Source organism: Hippopotamus amphibius, chromosome 3, assembly GCF_030028045.1.
Source record: "Hippopotamus amphibius kiboko isolate mHipAmp2 chromosome 3, mHipAmp2.hap2, whole genome shotgun sequence".
Taxonomy (NCBI): Eukaryota; Metazoa; Chordata; class Mammalia; order Artiodactyla; family Hippopotamidae; genus Hippopotamus; species Hippopotamus amphibius.
In genome coordinates, this window is record NC_080188.1 from 77399755 (window position 1) to 77417470 (window position 17716).

Genomic DNA, 17716 nt, shown 5'->3' on the forward strand with positions numbered 1-17716 from the left:
TTAACAGTCTCCTTTTTTATCATTAAGCAAAGAAATGAACTCTCCTAGATTACTGGCATAAGGACTAGTGAAAATGGGAAACAATATTTCTAAGATACGATAATTCCCAAAACTTCAAGAAGCAGAGTCTGAGGGAACAAATAAGATTACAGAATCCCTCTCACACATCCACTGGGGGGAAGCCCTAGCGAAATGATTCAGCATTCAACAACTCTCCTTCCCACCCAGCAGCCCAGGAACATAAGAGAAAAGGAATTTTACCAAACCTCCTCTCTGCAGGTCTAAGCTCAAAGATCACACATCATCTTGTAATTTCACCTTAACACTAAGCGAATCAGAGGTCTAACACGAGAAGCTACAAAGTCTGCAAGTGAAGGAAGTGAAATGTACATTCTAGATCACCACAAAGATGCTCTCTAACATTACCTCTTACTATCCGCCTAGCCGCAGGGACCCGGAACTCATGGGACAGAACCTGAATATCAACTTTCACAAGTTCCTCCAAAGCTCACAGAGAAACTGTGTCAAGTGAGAAACTGGTATCTTCAGCTGGGTAACCACCCCAAACAGCTTTACTCTCACAGTTACACACCCCCACATTTTGTACTAAGTCGAACATAGAAGAAAAGAACATAAAATAAACAAAGCAGTTTGAATCCCCACTATCTTTGTTCAAAAAATTCCTTTTAAATGTTCTCGGAAGCTACCTCTAAATGGAGGTATTGAGGGGTAGAGGGTAAAAGGAACCACTGTTCTCCTGAGACATCACTTCATTCACTTCCATCGTGTTTGAACAAAAAGGTACAAATAACTTCAAATATTCTCCTGAGCGCCTCCTAGCATAAAGATTGTGTATCCGTCCTTATCTGTGTGTATGACTGATGTGTAAAACCTGTCAACAAGCGTGAAAACTGCCAAACAAGGTCAAACAGACAATGAACTGAAGAAATTCGATTAATGTTTATGAAAAGTGAGACATGATTGTCGGGGGGGGGTGCGGGGGGAGCATGAAAGCCTAACGATATTTCCAGTCATTTCCACCACTGCTCATCCACACGTGACAAGGATCCCACTATTCAAAGACCTGAGTGTGATTTTTAGCCCGCCTACATTTCCTTGCCAAAATACACACTACACAGGGTCTAACAGCCTGGATCTGTGAGACTGCTCAGTTTAGCAGCTGAGTCCCGGCAGCACACGGAAGCAGTGAGTGCAACGTGTCAGTCGGCTTGGGAGTTTGTGGAGCGGCAGCAACTGCAGCAAATCATCACTCTCCAGCATGTGGGCCACCAAATCTGAGTTGGAAGAGGAACGGGTGTCCCCTTTTCTTCCCCTACTCTTTTTCCTTTTTACGTGGGGGAGGGGAGTGTCGGAAACAGACAAGGTACTGTGTCCACTCCCAAGCAGATAAGGATATCCTGGCAACCTAGCGCCCCTTGGGATAGGATGCTGCTTTGAAAGCAAGAGGGATAAGTTTCATTCTCGGTAACCTCACTCCTTGACACTGCGGATACTCATTGATTGTTCGCGGAAAAAGGCAACCTACGTTCAAATTCCCTTGCCCCATTCCTAATGATAAATCCTCTCTGGGGCAGGCAAATTAAACAAATCAGCAAAAGGGCCAAAAGACACCTTGGGCTGGTCAGCGCCCCTAAGGGAGGTCTTCCCTCCTTCCCAAGACTCGCAAATTAGTTCCGAAGTGGGAATCGCGATGGAACACGCAGAGGTGCAGCACTTACCCCCATTCACCCCTATGGACGGCTCCAGTTTTGCTCCGGCGATCGCCAGTACTATTCCAATCATGAACCATTCTTTCCTCATTCTCTCCAGCAGCCTCATGTTTGTTAGGGTGGGTGCGTTCTGTTTATTTGTTTGGCTTTTTTTCTTTTTAAGCTGCGGTCGCTTAATCCCCGGGGCGTCTCCACACTTTCTACGCTCCCACCTGACATGCAGCAGAGCAAGTCAAATTGCTACTTGTAAATTAAAGACCATGGGGTTGCTCCGGCGGCTCTGAGGGCGGGGAGTAGTAGTATCCAGTGACAGGAAAGTCTCACTGAGCGCCGCCATCACTACCGTGCGCCCCCTAATAGACGCGCAAACGCCTCCGCGGCTTTGGCCGCGCCTCTCGAGCGCAAATGCTCTGAAGCGGTCGTTTGGGCCAGGCTGGCCGGCTCGGGCGATCGGGGAAGGGAAGCCGGCTGCCGCGTAGGGCTGACAAATTCGCCACCGTCAAGACCTGCCGAAGCTTAGGCGGGGAGTGGCGTGAGGCGCCACAGCCTCCTAACTCTATCAAGGGTCCCGCTCCAACAAACCTTTCGGCATAGCCTCCCGCGCCCCCGGAGTAAGTCCACGGAGAGACTCTCTTTCGCCTCGCCTTGAACCTGCGGGAAGGGCCGGCGTGCGCTTTCGGGCAGGGATTTCTTGGGCGGCGGCGGCGGCGGCGGCGGGGTGCAGGGTTTTCCGGCGGCGAGCTTCTTCGAGGCATTACGGCGCTCCCTCGACGCCGGCGTTGACGTGGACGCGGAGGGAAGGGGAGGCCGCGCTCGCTCTCGCAGTTCCTGGCCGGAGCCTCCGGAGGTGGCAGCGCTCGTAAACCAGCGCGGGAAGCGGCACCCGAGCGGGGGGAGCTTTAGCCCCGGAAATGGGTTGAGAATTGGGCACCGAGGCGACGCCCGCGTACGCAGGACCAGTGCCACCCGGGAGGGCGGGCGGGACCTCCAGGTCGGTCTCCCGCGGGTGGGCGTTGGGCCCCGAGCACCTTCGCCAGCACCGGCCTGGGAGTGGGGACCGCAGAGGTTCAGCCCCCCTGCCGGGAAGCGAGGACCCGATCTTCCTTTGGGGATGGTGGGTGAGTTCTCGAGCTCCCGCCCTACCTCCCAGTAAAGCTGACGTTGGGCAGAGTGTGGGGTCTGAGGTGGCAAGTCTGAAGGGTGCACGCTCTCACTTGACCCCCTGGAACTTGCACACCCAAGCATCAGGGGAACTGTGGGAAGGTGGGGTCAGGATCCCCAAGGCAAAAGTGGTGAGGGATCGGGGTGGGGGGCGGGGGTGGGGGAGGGGGGCTCCTGCCTCCCATTGCCCCACGTGCTAGATTCTGTCCGTCCCCATTTCTCCCTTGAAGTATTTTCTGGCAACCAGTGACACTGACAGTTTCATGAATGGACTTCCTATCCATAGACCCTGCAGGAACATCAACTCCTCCCACTATGCACGCAAATAAATAAATCAGGAAAATGCTGTGTTCTTATTTATTAAGAACTCTTTAATCTGCTTAGAGCGGAATCAAACTCATGGAAATTATTTTTGTTTTGGGTGGTTACTTAAGGGGAAAGACTACAATGCACTGTGAATTCTGTATTAGTTTCCTGTGGATGCTGTAACAAATATCTAAAACTGGAGGCCTTAAAATAATGGAAATTTAGCCTCTCATAGTTCTGGAAGCCAGAAGTCTAAAATCAAAGTGTTGGCAAGGCCACACTTCCTCTGGGGATTTTAAGGAGAGAATCCTTCCTGGTCTCTTACAGCTTCTGCTCGTTGTTGGCATCACTTGGCTTCCTTGGCTTGTGGTCACAACCCTCCAGTCTCTGCATCTATCTTCACATTGCCCCCTGCTCTTCTGTGTGTCTCCTATAAAGACATTTGTCATAAGAATGATCTCATTTTAAGATCCATAACTATATCTGCAAATATCGTTTTGCCAAATTAGGGAACTGTACTTTGTTGAATGGTGTCTCCCAAATGTTCATGTCAACCCCAAACTTCAGAATGTAACCTTGTTTGGAAATGGGGTCTTGCCCATGTTATTGGTTAAGATAAGCTCATACTGTGTTAAGATGGGTTTAAATCCAGTGATTCGTGTTCCTACAAGAAAGTCAGGTGAAGACACACAAAAAAATCAGGAAGAAGAGATCACGTGAATATGAAAGCAGAGATTGGAGTGATGTGTCTACAAGCCAAGGAATCCAAAGGTTCCATTTTGGAACCAACCAGCAGAAGCTTGAAATTTCCAGAAGGGGCAACTGGAAGTTGTGTTAAAGGATTTAGATATCACTAAACATTGTAGGAAGTCACAGAAAAAAATTTAAACTAGCTGGTGAAGGCATGTCCAGTTTTGCTGGAGAGATTACTTTAGAGGCGGTCTCTAAACAATAGCTCAGGAAGAAGTGACTAAATCAGTGGAGGTGGAAAAGGTAATTTGTATGAGAACTGTTAAGCAGGAAGAATCAAAAATAAATGACCAGTTGCCTACAGGGGAGTGGCAAAGCAGTGTAAAATGACTCCCAGAATATGTTTGTTAGGCAGATGCTGGTGCTATTCACTCAGCCAGGGAAACTTTTTATAGTAGATGTGGGGAGGAGATTATAAATTCACTTTATATCTTGTGTTCAGGGCCATTGGAGCATGCAGATAGAGACGTCCAGAGGCAGGTAGAATGGAGGTTTGAGCTCATGAAAACAGAGTTGCCACAGCTCTGAGATTCTTCAACAATAGATTATGGAAATCATAGGCATTAATGTAGCAAACATTTGCTTTTATACTTTGTTACTTACATTGGTTACTGAATCTCTGAATATACTTCATTTACTTATAATATTTATGAACATTTATTATGTGCCAAGAATAGGAGTACACCTTGTGATTGCTCTCATGATGATAGGAACCTATCCCATCAGGCTGTTGAAAAGATTCAGTGGGATAGTGTATATACGTTGCTTTGCATGGAAAAAATGCTCAGTTATTCGTTTATTCCACAGATATTTATTGAGCTCCTACTTTGTGCCAGGTGTTATTCTAAATACTGGGGTTACAAGGAAAAGTCAAAGACAACGTTTCAGCTTTCCTTGTGTGTTCCAATAATGACATAAAAAAGAAAAGTAACAGGTAGTGATAAGTGTCATAATGAAAATGAAACAGGTCGCTTGAGAGAGTAACAAGGAGGCTAGTTTGAGTGGTCTGGGAAGGCCTTTCTGAAGGGGTGCAATTTAAGCAGAGACCCAAACGATGGGGGATCCTTCATGATGCTGACACCTGGGAGATGAGCACCTCAGGCAGTGGGAGAACTGGTGAACAACCTTCATAAATGCCTTAAGGTGGAAATGATCTTGACATGTGTATTAGTTTCCTATTGCTGCTGTAACAAATGGCCCCAACTTAGTGGTTTTAAAAAACACACAAATTTATTATCTTACAGTTCAGGGGCTCAGAAGTTCAAAATGGCTCTCATTGGGCTAAGATCAATGTGTCCACAACTCTGCATTCCTTTCTGGGTTTCTAGAGGAGAATCTGTTTCCTCTTCCTGCTTCCAGGGGCTTCATGCATTCCTTGGCTTCAGGCCCCTTCATCTTCAAAGTTCATGAAGGTCCACCCGGTCTTTCTCATGATGTATCATTCTGGCACCGCCTTTTTCACTTACAGAGGCTTCTTTCACTTCAGATTCCAATGAGCACACCCAGATAATCCAGGGTAATGTTCCTATTTTAGGTTAATCCTTAATTTAATCACAATAACATAAGTACAGTTTCTGGGGGTTAGCATGTGTCCCTCTTTAGGGGCCATTATTCTGCCTACAGCATGTTGAAGGGGTAGAAGACAGGCCAGATGCCTGGAATACAGTGTGCTGGGGGTCAGAGGAGGCAGGGGCCAGAGCATCCAGATCATGTAGGTATTTGGAGACTAGATGATAAAGTTTAGATTTTATTTAAGTGTGGTGGGAAGCTATAGGAAATTTTTAAGCACGGAAAAATTGTTCTTAAGTCACTCTGACTGTTGGGTGGAGCTGGAGTTTTAAAGAAGACAGGAAAGAAGTTGAGGCTTTTGGAGTAGTTGAAAGAAGAGGTCCTGTTGGCCTGTAATGGAGGTGCTCTGGAAATGGAGAGGAGAAAAGGCAATCATTTCCAGTTATGTCACAGAGGCAGAGACAGCATTTGCTGCTGGACTGGATTTAGGTGAGTTAGAGAAGGAGGCATCAGGGACTTAGCTCCTCGGGCTTAGCTAAATCCACTATGTGGATGAATGTTGGTACCAATTTACAAAGATGAAAAAGATAAGGAAGAGCAGATTTAGTGAGGAAAATCAAAATTTATTTTGAGATAGCTTTGAGGGGCCTGTTAGAAATTCAGGTGGAGGGACTTACCTGGTGGTGCAGTGGTTAAGAATTTGCCTACCAATGTAGGGAACACGGCTTCGATCCCTGGTCTGGGAAGATCCCACATGCCACGGAGCAACTAAGCCTGTGCGCCAAAACTACTGAGCCAGTGCTCTAGACCCCAAGAGCCAGAACTATTGAGCTCATGTGCCACAGCTATTGAAGCCCACGCACCTAGAGCCCGTGCTCTGCAACAAGAGAAGTCACTACACTGAGAAGCCCGTGCACCACAATGAAGAATAGCCGGCACTTGCCGCAGCTTAGAGAAAGCCTGCACACAACAACAAAGACCCAGTGAAGCCAATAAATAAATAAATAAATTTATTTATTTATTTTAAAAATAAATTCAGGTGGAGGAAATTCCCTGTCAGTCCAGTGCACTGTCACTGTCTGGGCTCTGGGTTTGATCCCTGGTCAGGGAACTAAAATCCCTTAAGCTGCATGACCCCATGGCCAAAAAAAAAAAGGAAAGAAATTCAGGTGGAGATCAAGCAGTTGAATAAACTGTTCACAGAGGGAGAGCAGGACTAGGGAGAGAGAAAAATTTAGGAGTCGTAGGCATGAGTGTTCTTAAAAGCCATGTGATTCGATAAGATTACCCAGAGAGACAGTGTGAACAGAAAAATGTTTCTTTAAATAAAGCACTGTGAGTCAACTGACTGTCCAGAAATCCCACCCTCTTTCCAGAAATAGGGCCCCAATCAACTCAAAGATCTTCAATGGCTCCATGTATCCCACAGCATAAAAGTTTAATAAAAAGACACGTGACAATGCATAGAAACAATTTAGATGGTAGTGTCTGGTTCAGTAATCAACCCATGTAATTTATTTATCACTGATAAATAATTTGTGAAAATTATATAGAGCATGGTGATATTATTTTATATTTTTTCTTTTGAGAAGTAAAGTCATTTGTATTCTTTTTAATCATTGGAAGTAATTACAAATTAAATGAAAAAATCCATAAGGACTTCAACATGGCATGTCATCTTCCAGCAAACATATTTAAGAGCAACTGTTTTGATCAGAGAATACTTTTACACTAGTGAATATTGTTGGCTCCAAAATGTTACCATGAAAGGAAATGCTGACTTATTTTCCTGTACAGTATTCTAAGTATAGCAAAGATAAAGATATATAGTGGCCTTGCCAATTACAGCAGAAAACTACCAATACATGCATAATTTGAAAATATATCGTAGCTAGCTAGCTAGTTTCCAAAATAAATATCTGGTAGTCCACTTCTCTGAGCGTTGCTAAAATGCTTTACGGAGATAGAGTAGTATTTTCTTTTTTGATATTGGCTCTCCCTAGAACAACTCACAGGCTAATATTAAACAGTTATGAAAATTCCAACTCAAATATAGGAGGCCATGTTTTACATTAGACTAGAAGTATACCCCTTCGGGTTTTCCTGCACAGGAATTTAGGTACTTAGCTCCTATTGTATTTGTGTTAATGAATGTTAACGCATGTAGATTCCCTCAATTTAAATGGGTTTCTGCCCTCTTCATGTTGATAGGGACTGGATTTGTCAGGTGGAGATGCAATGCTGCTTTCTTTCTTTAACGGATAGTGGGTGAATGTGTCTTTTTGCAGAAGACCTTCTGCTCCCATGGTTTGTAGAAACTCTCTATCAATAGTTTCTCAGTCTCTTAAGTGGAACTCTGTCTCAGGAAATTAAGGACAGAGAGGAGAGTGGACAGCAGTGGATGATAAGCTATTGGGAGGAGCAGTAAATAATGGAGGGAAATGTAGCCCGAAAGAGAGGGATCATTTAAGGCTATTAGATGACAAATCCACTTCAATGCAGTTATTATACCTGTAAATATAGAAAAATGATAATGTTGACAACTCTTCATCACACAATCTGGGTCATTAATAAATGATGAAGGATAGAAAGAGTAAAAGAAATAAAGCCAACACTGCATAACAATATCAAAGAAGCACTTGGAAAAACTGGCTAAGCTAAAAACAGACATAACTTGGCACCTTTAACAAAGAATGACTGAGATGAAAAGGGAAAATTCAGAAGCGTGTGTGTGTGGAAAACAGTATGAGTAACAGTATGAATGTTGTTGCTTAAATATATAACTTTACCATATATTATCAGAAAAAAATTAATATAATAATCACCATGTAATTTTTTTTTAATGTTGCTTTCCAGGGAAGAGACATCCTCCTGCATTCCTGTAGGGCAGGTGAAAGATCATTTATAGAGTGGTTGCCCACTTCATATTCCTGAGAGAAATGCCAAACATATTAAAATTCTCCAGAGGGCAGTTTTTTCTCCACCTAGAAAATTACATATAGCTATATCTCAGAGTGTCTTCTGAAATGGGGCATCAACTGGAATTATAAGTCCACTTTAAGAAAGCAAAGATCTAAAAGAAATTCAGAGAGCTTTAAGTCTCTGTGATATGGAGACCTGTGTGTATTACAGGTTCATGGAGTCCCCAAAGCTTCATGTTTCATAGACTTGATTGATTAATATAAAGGCTGTGTATGTAATTAGAATGGGTGGTAGGACTCATTCTTAGTGGCAAAACTCCTGATTCTAGCTGGGCACAAGGCCACCAAATAAAGTTTACGGCTTCCTTTGCAGCTAGTAAATGGTCATGTGACTAAATTCCAGGAATAGAATGTGATTGGAAGCACCTGATTTCTAGGGGTCCTAGTGGCTTTCTCACAGCTATCCTCTATGACAAGTCCTTGGAAAACATTTATCCCAGTGACCTTCATGCATCTTCAGAACTCACAGGCTTTGCTGTGCCTTGAAGGCTCTCCTGCTGCCTGGCTGGCGTGGCTGACGGTGCCTCACATGCCTGCCTTCCTTCCTTGGCAACTTTGCAGAAAAGCAATAGATTATTAAGTAGAAAAACTAAGACTGGAATTTGCTATTGTGATTGGCCTACCTGTCTTGGTGAATCCAATTTGTGCATATTATTTGGAGGAAGAAAGAGGGTGAACCTAGAGGGCAGAAGCTCTATCTGAATACAGTTTAGAGCCGCATTGGCCAGGAGTCTATAAATATTATTTTTTAATACACTGCATCTCCTAGCATCATTCATGAGGCTGGCTTCTGATCTCTTAAGTGGCCCTGGGTACTGGTGTTGAAACTCCTGAACAATGAGGGAGAAAACAAGTGCCACAACCATGCTCCAAGGAAAGTGTCATTTATTCTTCTACTGGAAGGGCTGTGGCAGTTGTGTTTCCCTAGAAACAGAGGATTGAATAACTGGACCAATGGCATTTCCTAATCTGTTCAGTTTATCAAAGCAGCACTCTTAAATTCACATCTCCAAATTACTAGCCTAGTATTTCTCTTATACCAGCAGTGAGCAAATTAAAGCTCACCCCCGCCCCCATTTGGTTTTGTTGGTTGTTGCTTTTTTTTTTTTTTTTGGTAGATAAAACAAATCCTGTGTTTATAAATAAAATTAATTGAAACCTAGCCATAGTTCTGCCTGTTTGGTATTATCTATGATTGTTTTTACTACAAAGTAGAGTTGAATAGTTTGCACAATGACGTTACCCAGCAAAGCCAAGAAATTTTATTATCTGGCCTGTTCCAGGGGTTTGTCTCTGTAAAAAATGTTTGCTGCCCTCTCCCTCCCCATACAGCACTACCTTAGATAAGAAGAAGTTAAGGCTAAGCTTCCTCTTTGGTTTTAACTCCTTTTAACTCCCCACATATATCTACTTCTGGGTGCAGCTATTTGCTAGGGCATGAGCAGAAATTTATTATCAAGTCTCACTGTCAAATTTGCCTGCAACACTCTCCTGACAATATAAAGATCTAAAGCCAAAGATGGTATCGATGCATGTTAGTTCTTGCATCTAGAAAGTTATGTCCTTGGGTAGCCAGAGGATGTCATGACATAATTTTTGCTCCCCTCTGGAATGTAGAAAAAAATTCAGAGGAAATGAAACCAACAAAAGATTAAGGAAAGAAACAGAGAAAGGATTCAGCAGACCATATATGGCTGAGGGAAAGAAGTAAAGTTAAGGATAGGAGAAATTTAAAGTAGCATAGAGGAAAAGCAGTGGGAGGAGGTGTATTAAGGTAGGCAGAAATAATTCCAATAAGGCAAATAGACTTTCCTAGTCTCAAGTCATTCATTTCTGGTTGAAAGTTATTCACATGTTTTTTTCCACGTGTTGCAGGAAGGGAGACCCCTTCCAGGTCCCAAGAGTGGGCTCTTGTCTAACACTTGGAAATGAATTGTCCAAGGAGACACACATGCTGACAAAGCAAGAGACTTTATTGGGAAGGGGCGCCCAGGCGGAGAGCAACAGGGTAAGGAAACCCAGGAGAACTGTTCTGCCATGTGGCTCGCAGTCTCGGGTTTTATGGGAATGGGGTTAGTTTGGGGGTTGTTTCTGGCCAATCATTCTGCCTTGGGATCCTTCCTGGGGGCGTGCGTGTCACTCGGCCAAGGTGGATTCTAGCGAGAAGGATTCTAGAAGGTTGGTAGGACATATGGACTGGTGTCTCCTCTCTCCTTTTGACTTTTCCCGAATTCTTCTGGTTGGTGGTAGCTTGTTAGCTCTGTATTCCTTACCAGGACCTCCTGTTGTAAGATAACTCATGCAAGTGGTTACTATTGGGCCTGGCCAGGGTGGATGGTTTCGGTCAGTGGTTCCCCTAACAGATGAGTGTTTACCCAAAAAAGATTGACCCTATGGTGACCTGTGTCACCATTTTCCTGGGATTTTAGAAATTTAAAACTGAAGGTGAAACATACCAAGCAAGACCCTGTGGGGGCTCCTAGACACAACATCCTTTCTGTGTTCTCCATGTCTTGATTAACTTTCCCTGAGTTTCAATGAGTAGGTTCAAACAGTTGCTCATCAGAGAAGGGAGGGGAAGCAGAGACAAGGGAGGAGCCGTCAAGAAACAATAGCGCAGCCTTGGGGCAGGGTCCTGGTTCCCCCTCAAGAGTACACATAACAAGGTTTGAGCTGTTTTGCAGATACTGAAACCCCCACCAGAGGGGAGACGTTAACTGCATGCTGCCCACAAGCACAGAAACCCCAGACAGGTTGGAACCAGAAGGCTGATGATGCTGACTCCCAGGTACCTCACCACCCACCCATCAGAAAATATCCATGAGCTGATCACGCCCCTTTGAACTATTACTATAAAACTCTGCACGAGCCCCTCCCAGTTGGGACGCATGATTTTAATGATATTAGCGCACTGTAGCCCCCTTTGCCTGGCAAAGCAATAAAGCTGTTCTTTTCTATTTCACCCAAAACTCTGTCTTGGAGGTTTAGTTTGTTGTCGGTGTACAGAGGCCAGATTCAGCTTCAAAACTAAAACTAAATTTTAAAACCAAAAATGATTCTGGTTTATTGTATGTCAATTATATCTCAATAAAAGTTCTTAAAAAAAAAACCATTCTAGTCTAACATGCCCATTATACCAACAAGAACCAATTGTACCCCTCTTGAAAATCACAGCATGGTAGCAGAGCTCGGACAAGCAATCACAGCTCTTAATCATGCTGTGCTTCCTCCCACCTACACTACATTAGGACATACCCTCCCAGGAAGCTCTTTTAATGGTGAAGATTATTAGCACAGAATTCAGTCTGGGGAAAGAAAGTTCCAAAACCTTCAGAGATTTAGAGTTGCCTTAAACAATTGGAAGAGAAGCCTTTAGGAGTTCCTTTGAAAGATAAAGTCAATTCCTAAGTGCACCTGTGCTAGCTGCAAAATGAATGTAATATAACAGTACTTTGATAACCCAAATATATCTTAAGATCAGAGAAAGGGAAAACTCCACTAATATTTTTCCTCTTTCCTCATGTGGTAAACAAATTAATAGAACAATTTTGAGTGTTTTAATTACTGTAACTTTTTGACATATTTTTCTCTGAACTGTGTGCTATCTTCCTTTTACCATCTGCTTCCAGTAATTAAATTTTCTTATCATCTCTTTATTTCCACATTCTTAAATACCTGAGCTTGTATTTTCCTTTCAGTGATCCCTGTCACTGTATTCCCATAGTCCTTTGTAGAACCATGTTAGAGAGTATGGAGTGTTTTAGAGGTAGAAATGAGAATGAAAAGGTAAGCCATACTACTAGATATTGAGGAATATTAATTAGGTCATAATAATACTTAAGTGCTTCTTTGTGGTGGCAATAGCACATCTTCCTTACAAGTTCTCTTCTTTGTCTTACCTGGAGTGGCATGTAATACTTTTTGCATCTCTTCTGCAGCTGGGTGCCAGCTGCATTGTCCCGGTGGCTTTCAAGAGGAGACTAATGGACCTAACCCATAAAGACTGACTGGAAGCCAGAGTAAGGCAAGGGGCTCTGTTTATTGGCCATTAGTCATCAATAAATGATAGCAGTGTTAAACAATAAACACAGAGCTCTGAGAATGTCATTAACATTACTTACAAAATAAAGGTTTCTGTGATATATCAGTGTTTGGCAGTCAAATCCCCAGAGGGCTCTTGGACTGAATTTGTCATCTGCTGCGTTTTAAACTGACATCTCTTTTTAAAAAGCTCTTTCTGGTTCTCTGCTCTGATGGACTTGTGAGAAGACTGGGAGTATCTCAAAGAATAAGAAGATCTTCATTTCCTCTGGTTATGTGTTATGTCTTTATTGGGTTCACTTCATGAAGAGCTGGAAATATCTGACAAATATTTTATCTCTTCCCAACATGGGTCCCTGTACTTGAGACATATGTTATAGGAAGCATGCCTAACCCCACTAACCACCTAGCCCAAGAAAGCAAAGCATAAACCTTGGGGCTTTAAGAAATAACTAACCACAAACAAGATCTTGTAATTCTGTTTTTGTATTGCTTTCTAGAAGAACATGGGGGAAAGCAATAAAAAAGTACTTTGTAAACAGTCTGTTTCCCCCCACCCCCTTTTTCTTAAAATCATATGCCTCCTCACTTGGTACCACATTGCAAACAGCTGGAGTCTATCACTTGTCATGGTGTTATTTTCACTTGTCGAATGTCCTAAGACCAAACACTCTAAAAACAATAAAGAAGGAAAGAGTAAACATGTTCTAAATGATTCCATTTTCATGCTTTATGACTTTCTCATGATCATTTTAGTCATCTACCTGAAGATTTATTTTGAAGGCTAAGTGGTGATTACAGATGAATCACCCATTTGAAATGCCTTACTTTAAAACACAGGAATGCAAGAGAGTGAAAACCTGGAGCCTTCAAACTCCACATCCACCATTTGAGTAAATTACCTAACCACAGTTATAGGTCTGTTTCTTCACTGACAGAACAGAGTTGTCAAGCAACAAGGTTGCTATCTGGCATATGTGAGCTCTCAAAAATCGCAGGGAAGACATGATTTTGTTGTCACTTTAAAGAATTGTATAAAAATCTCATGCTATCTCATTTGAGAGGCAAGTGACCCTTTTACTCCCCAGTGAAGCATGTTATGGTTAATAACACTTCACAAGGTTGTCATGACAGTTTAATATAGACAAAGCACCTAAGCAGTGGAGTTAATGGTCAATAAATGTTCATTCTTTTCCCCTTCTGTTTTGTCTTTCTTCCTGTTCCTAAAAAGGAGAAAAGTCTGCAGTGATCCTAAACATGAATATTTGCGAAATGGACTTAGAAACAGAATAAGAGGAAAGTGTCAGACTTTTTAATGATAAACATAAAATGATGGCAAGACCTGTAATGCCTTTCTAATGCCTTTTGCACGGGGAAGATATCATACGTCCCTCATTTTGAAAACATGGACATAGCGGCATGAAAATGTTAACACCTTCTCTGAAGTAACTTAAGATCAGATACAAAAAGAATGTCAAAATCTCCAAATTTGAAGTGCAAAATTCTAAAACCAAGCACATTATTTTGGAGATATCTCATTTGGTGTATTTGTATGCATGTCAGCAGCCGGTAGTGAAATCGCTAGTTATTTTTAGGTGGTGTTTTTCTTCTGTGCATTTTTAAATAGATACCTCGTTACAGGTTTAGATCAGGAAGGCAACGAGGCCTAAGGAGACCCACAGTGGAGAGCAAAGAATGAGGCCTTAAGCAAGCAAGTGCAGGTGCAGCTCTCATGGCTGTCATTGTGGAAAAGCTGTTTTGTTTCAGTGACTGACATCCTCCTCCTCTGCCTCTTACTGAACTTCCTGTGTTTCTATTGCCGAATCTGTGAAACTTTATTCTCTGCTACTTTAGAGCCAGGTCCCACTTGCATAGTTGCCTGGGGTCTCTCCCAGGGCTGCACTCGTCACGACTGTCTCTTTTCCTAGTTCTCCCTATTGCACTTGCTGGCTTGGCCCTCTGTCCACACACATGTGCTTCACTGCTGCCTGGTTATCGCCCTCTGCACCCAGGATGCTACTTACTGTGTGATCCTTGGTAGTCCTAGGGTGTCCTTTGCTTCATAGGGTATAAAAGACATCAGTGCCCTGTGACAGTGTTAGAACATCCCCCAGTATGCTGTAAGCAGGTAACATGCAGTGTTTGCATACAAAGATCTCCAAATGTATTCCTGGATGTGGCCTCATTCTCAGCCCATGGCCACTGAGGGATGAGAGTTTTACTCCTGTCTCCAGGTTGAAGGTTTTCCAGAGAATCACTTTGATCTGGTTTCAGAGTGACCCCAATGGAATGGCTTTAATGTGTATCTATAGGTTTGATCCTGCTACAGTTCAATATCCTCAAGATGTCTCTAATCACAGTTTTCTTGAGATAGACAGCAATGCCCTTGGAGACTCTAAGACCAAGCCATGCTTTCCAGATGTTCCTGGATCATGAAGAACACAGGACCAGGCCACTGCCTTTCGATGCTTCCAAATACCAGAGCAAGATGAACTGTACACAACGATCGATGTGAACATTTTAGCCTTATTTGCAGTAAGGACCCAGATAGGCAATCAGCCTGCTGCTACTTGGCAAAGTGCACTTCAATTTCAAGCTGATGTGTTTACTTTCCAGGGTTGAAATTGTTGTCAGCAATTTTGGTTTTAAATAGAAGTTGCAGTCACTGGTCTTTTGGAATACGTCACATTTACAAAGGTGCATTTTATAAGAACATCCTAAAGTGCTGTATGAATATCATTTCATTTATCCTTATGACACCTCCGTGAGGGAAAATAGTCCATATCGTCTTCCCCATCATCACCAGGCTCAGTGTTCAAATGAAAGCACACGAAGGCTTTCTAGAGAGCAGAATAAAACTCACACTGGACCCAAGAGTAGGCCTGTTAGGATTGTATATGAATGTTCAGGCTCTGGCAAAGGATTTGGGGCATAATTCTTTCAACCCAAGAAAACAACACTTTCTTAAGGGCAGAAGAAAGGGGTATAGAAAGAGAAGGCTACAAAACGAGCCCATTGTGTTGAAGACCCTTCCTTTTTGATTTCTTGTTTCTCTGGTTCTCCCGTTACCAGTTATTATTATCATTACAGAAAAGAGTGGCAGGGAGGCATGGAGCCAACTGGACCACGAGCCTGTGAAATTGTTGCAGGGGCTGGAGAGGATGGTCACGTCACAATTCTCAGGCAAGTCCCTGGGATGGCTGCCGAGTGTGGGTTCTTGGCTTCACACAGGAAAGAATTCAAGAGGGAGCCATAGTAAAGGGAAAGAAGGTTCATTCAGGGAGATACACACTCCATAGACAGAGTGTGGGCCATCTCGGAAGAGGCCACAGGGTATGAGGTTGTCAGTTTTATAAGGGTGAATAATTTCCTAGGCTCATGAGTAGGAGGATTTTTCCAACTATTCGGAAGACAGGGTGGAAATTTCCAGGATTTGGGCCACTGTCCACTTTTTGGCCTTTTATCGCGGGCCTTGGAACTGTCATGGCACCTGTGGGTGTGTCCTTTAGATGCTAATGTGTTACAATGAGTATGTAACAGGCTCAAGGTCTAGTGAAAGTCCACTTGTCCACCATCTTCAACTTAGTTGGTTCTAACCAGTGTATGTTGTGTCCTCAACAACTGAGTCATTCTTTTAAAGGTTGTGCCCTGCCCTCTTCCTGTCTCAAAATATTGATCCTGTTATTTGAAATACTCACCTGTCTCTAGATCAGAGACCAACATTTTTATTTGGTATTTCCAAATAATTAGCGTAATCCATTAAGCATATCTGAAGAACCTTTTATTTCCAAGGATTAAATCAGTTTGATGTGACTATTTATTTAGTAGAGCTCTTGATAACTGTACAGAGTATTGACAAAAAAAGTTGGGAAGGGTGATGAAATTTATCTCTTTTTTTTACCAAGAAGTAAGGAAAAGAGTATTTATTGAGCATCTACATTGCACCAGGAGCTCTTTTAGATGAACTCATTTAGGCACTGGATTTTGAGAGTTATAATTACCATGCTACCTGCCAAGAAACCGTGGCTCAGAAAAAATAGATCACTTACTCAAGGTCACACAGCTAGTGAAAATAGACTACAGAGTCTGGATTCAACCCAGACCTTCCTAATTTCTTAAACTCCAGTTAAGAGCTGCTTGGGGAGTGCCCTTATGTACCAGCGTGAAGTTACTCAAGAATATAGCAGAAAGACTCTTACCAAGAGTCAATTATATTTGTTCCCAAACCAGCCTGTCTTTTGTACTAGTTATTTGAATTTTGTTATTTAATTAAATGTTATCTGGACTAAGAAAATATGAATAGAAAAGAAAGAGATTTATGTTTCTATGAAGACTAACTAGAATGCTTTGGAAACACTGAAACTGAGCAAGACCCAGTGGGGCCCTTTTGGGTACAAAAGACTCCATGTCCCTCTTTTCTTTCTTGTAGGAAAGTTTCTCAGCCTCCTAGACTTTTTGTGAGTTCCAAAAGGCAGATTCAAAGAGCTACTAATTAGGGGAGTGAGGGAATGCAGAAACAAAGGAAAGGCAGTCATGAAACAATGGTGCAGTGGAGGGGCAGAGTCCTGGTTCCTCGGCAAGGAATATACATAACGACCTATCTCTGAGTTCTTCTGCAGGAACGAGGATGCCCACCCACGTGGAGGATGGCAACTTCAGGCTGAGCACAAGCACATAGACCCCAGACTGGTTGAAACCAGAAGGATGATTCCTGGAACAGCTCCCTGTTGTCACCAACCAATCAGAGAAAAGTCTCATGCCCTGCAGCCCTTCCCCCAAATTTTGCCTATAAATACTCTTCCCCCAAAACCCCTTGGGGTTTTTAAGCATGAACCGCCTGTTCTTCTTGCATGGCCCTCGCAATAAATCTTTTTGGCTCCAAACGCTGACGTTTCAGTTTGCTTGACCTCGATGTGTGTTGGACACAGAAACTTGGGTTCCGCGTCACTCTGTATTTTGGACTTTTTCCTGTTTTTATAGATGTGGTTCATCTTCTCTTCCCCCAGTAGCTTAGCTCTTCTGCACAATTTCTACTCGTTTTTCAGGACTCACTTTAGGTGTCTCCTCCTCTAGGAAGTGCTGCTGACACCCCTGAGACAGTAAATGAGGTCTGCTTCCTATTATGTCTCCATCCCCCACACACCTAGCCTCTGATATGGGGACTGTCCTGTGCAAAGAAGGCAAGGAGAATTCACCAGCAATATACAGAGAAGATCAAAGGTCACTGTGCCCTTGGGG

General features: G+C 43.1%; 2 protein-coding genes across 11 annotated transcripts in view; one reads left to right on the forward strand and one right to left on the reverse strand.

Moving 5' to 3' along the window:
• The window catches only part of SLC10A7 (solute carrier family 10 member 7), a 249193-nt gene extending 247151 nt beyond the window's left edge, over nucleotides 1-2042 (reverse strand). For all 10 annotated transcript variants that reach the window (XR_009052642.1, XM_057727486.1, XM_057727485.1 and 7 more), the window contains exon 1: nucleotides 1740-2042. Coding sequence is in view for 9 of the 10 variants with exons in the window: in XM_057727483.1 (XP_057583466.1) it covers nucleotides 1740-1839 (100 nt within the window). In the remaining variant the exon portion in view is untranslated. The remainder of the gene's footprint in view (nucleotides 1-1739) is intronic.
• LOC130848471 (uncharacterized) lies at nucleotides 1948-17355 on the forward strand. The gene is made up of 5 exons (XM_057726954.1): nucleotides 1948-1976; nucleotides 2091-2205; nucleotides 2392-2848; nucleotides 15569-15661; nucleotides 17098-17355. The coding sequence occupies exons 1-5, from the start codon at nucleotides 1948-1950 to the stop codon at nucleotides 17154-17156; spliced, it is 753 nt and encodes a 250-aa protein (XP_057582937.1). The 3' UTR covers nucleotides 17157-17355.
• The last annotated feature ends 361 nt before the right edge of the window (nucleotides 17356-17716 follow it).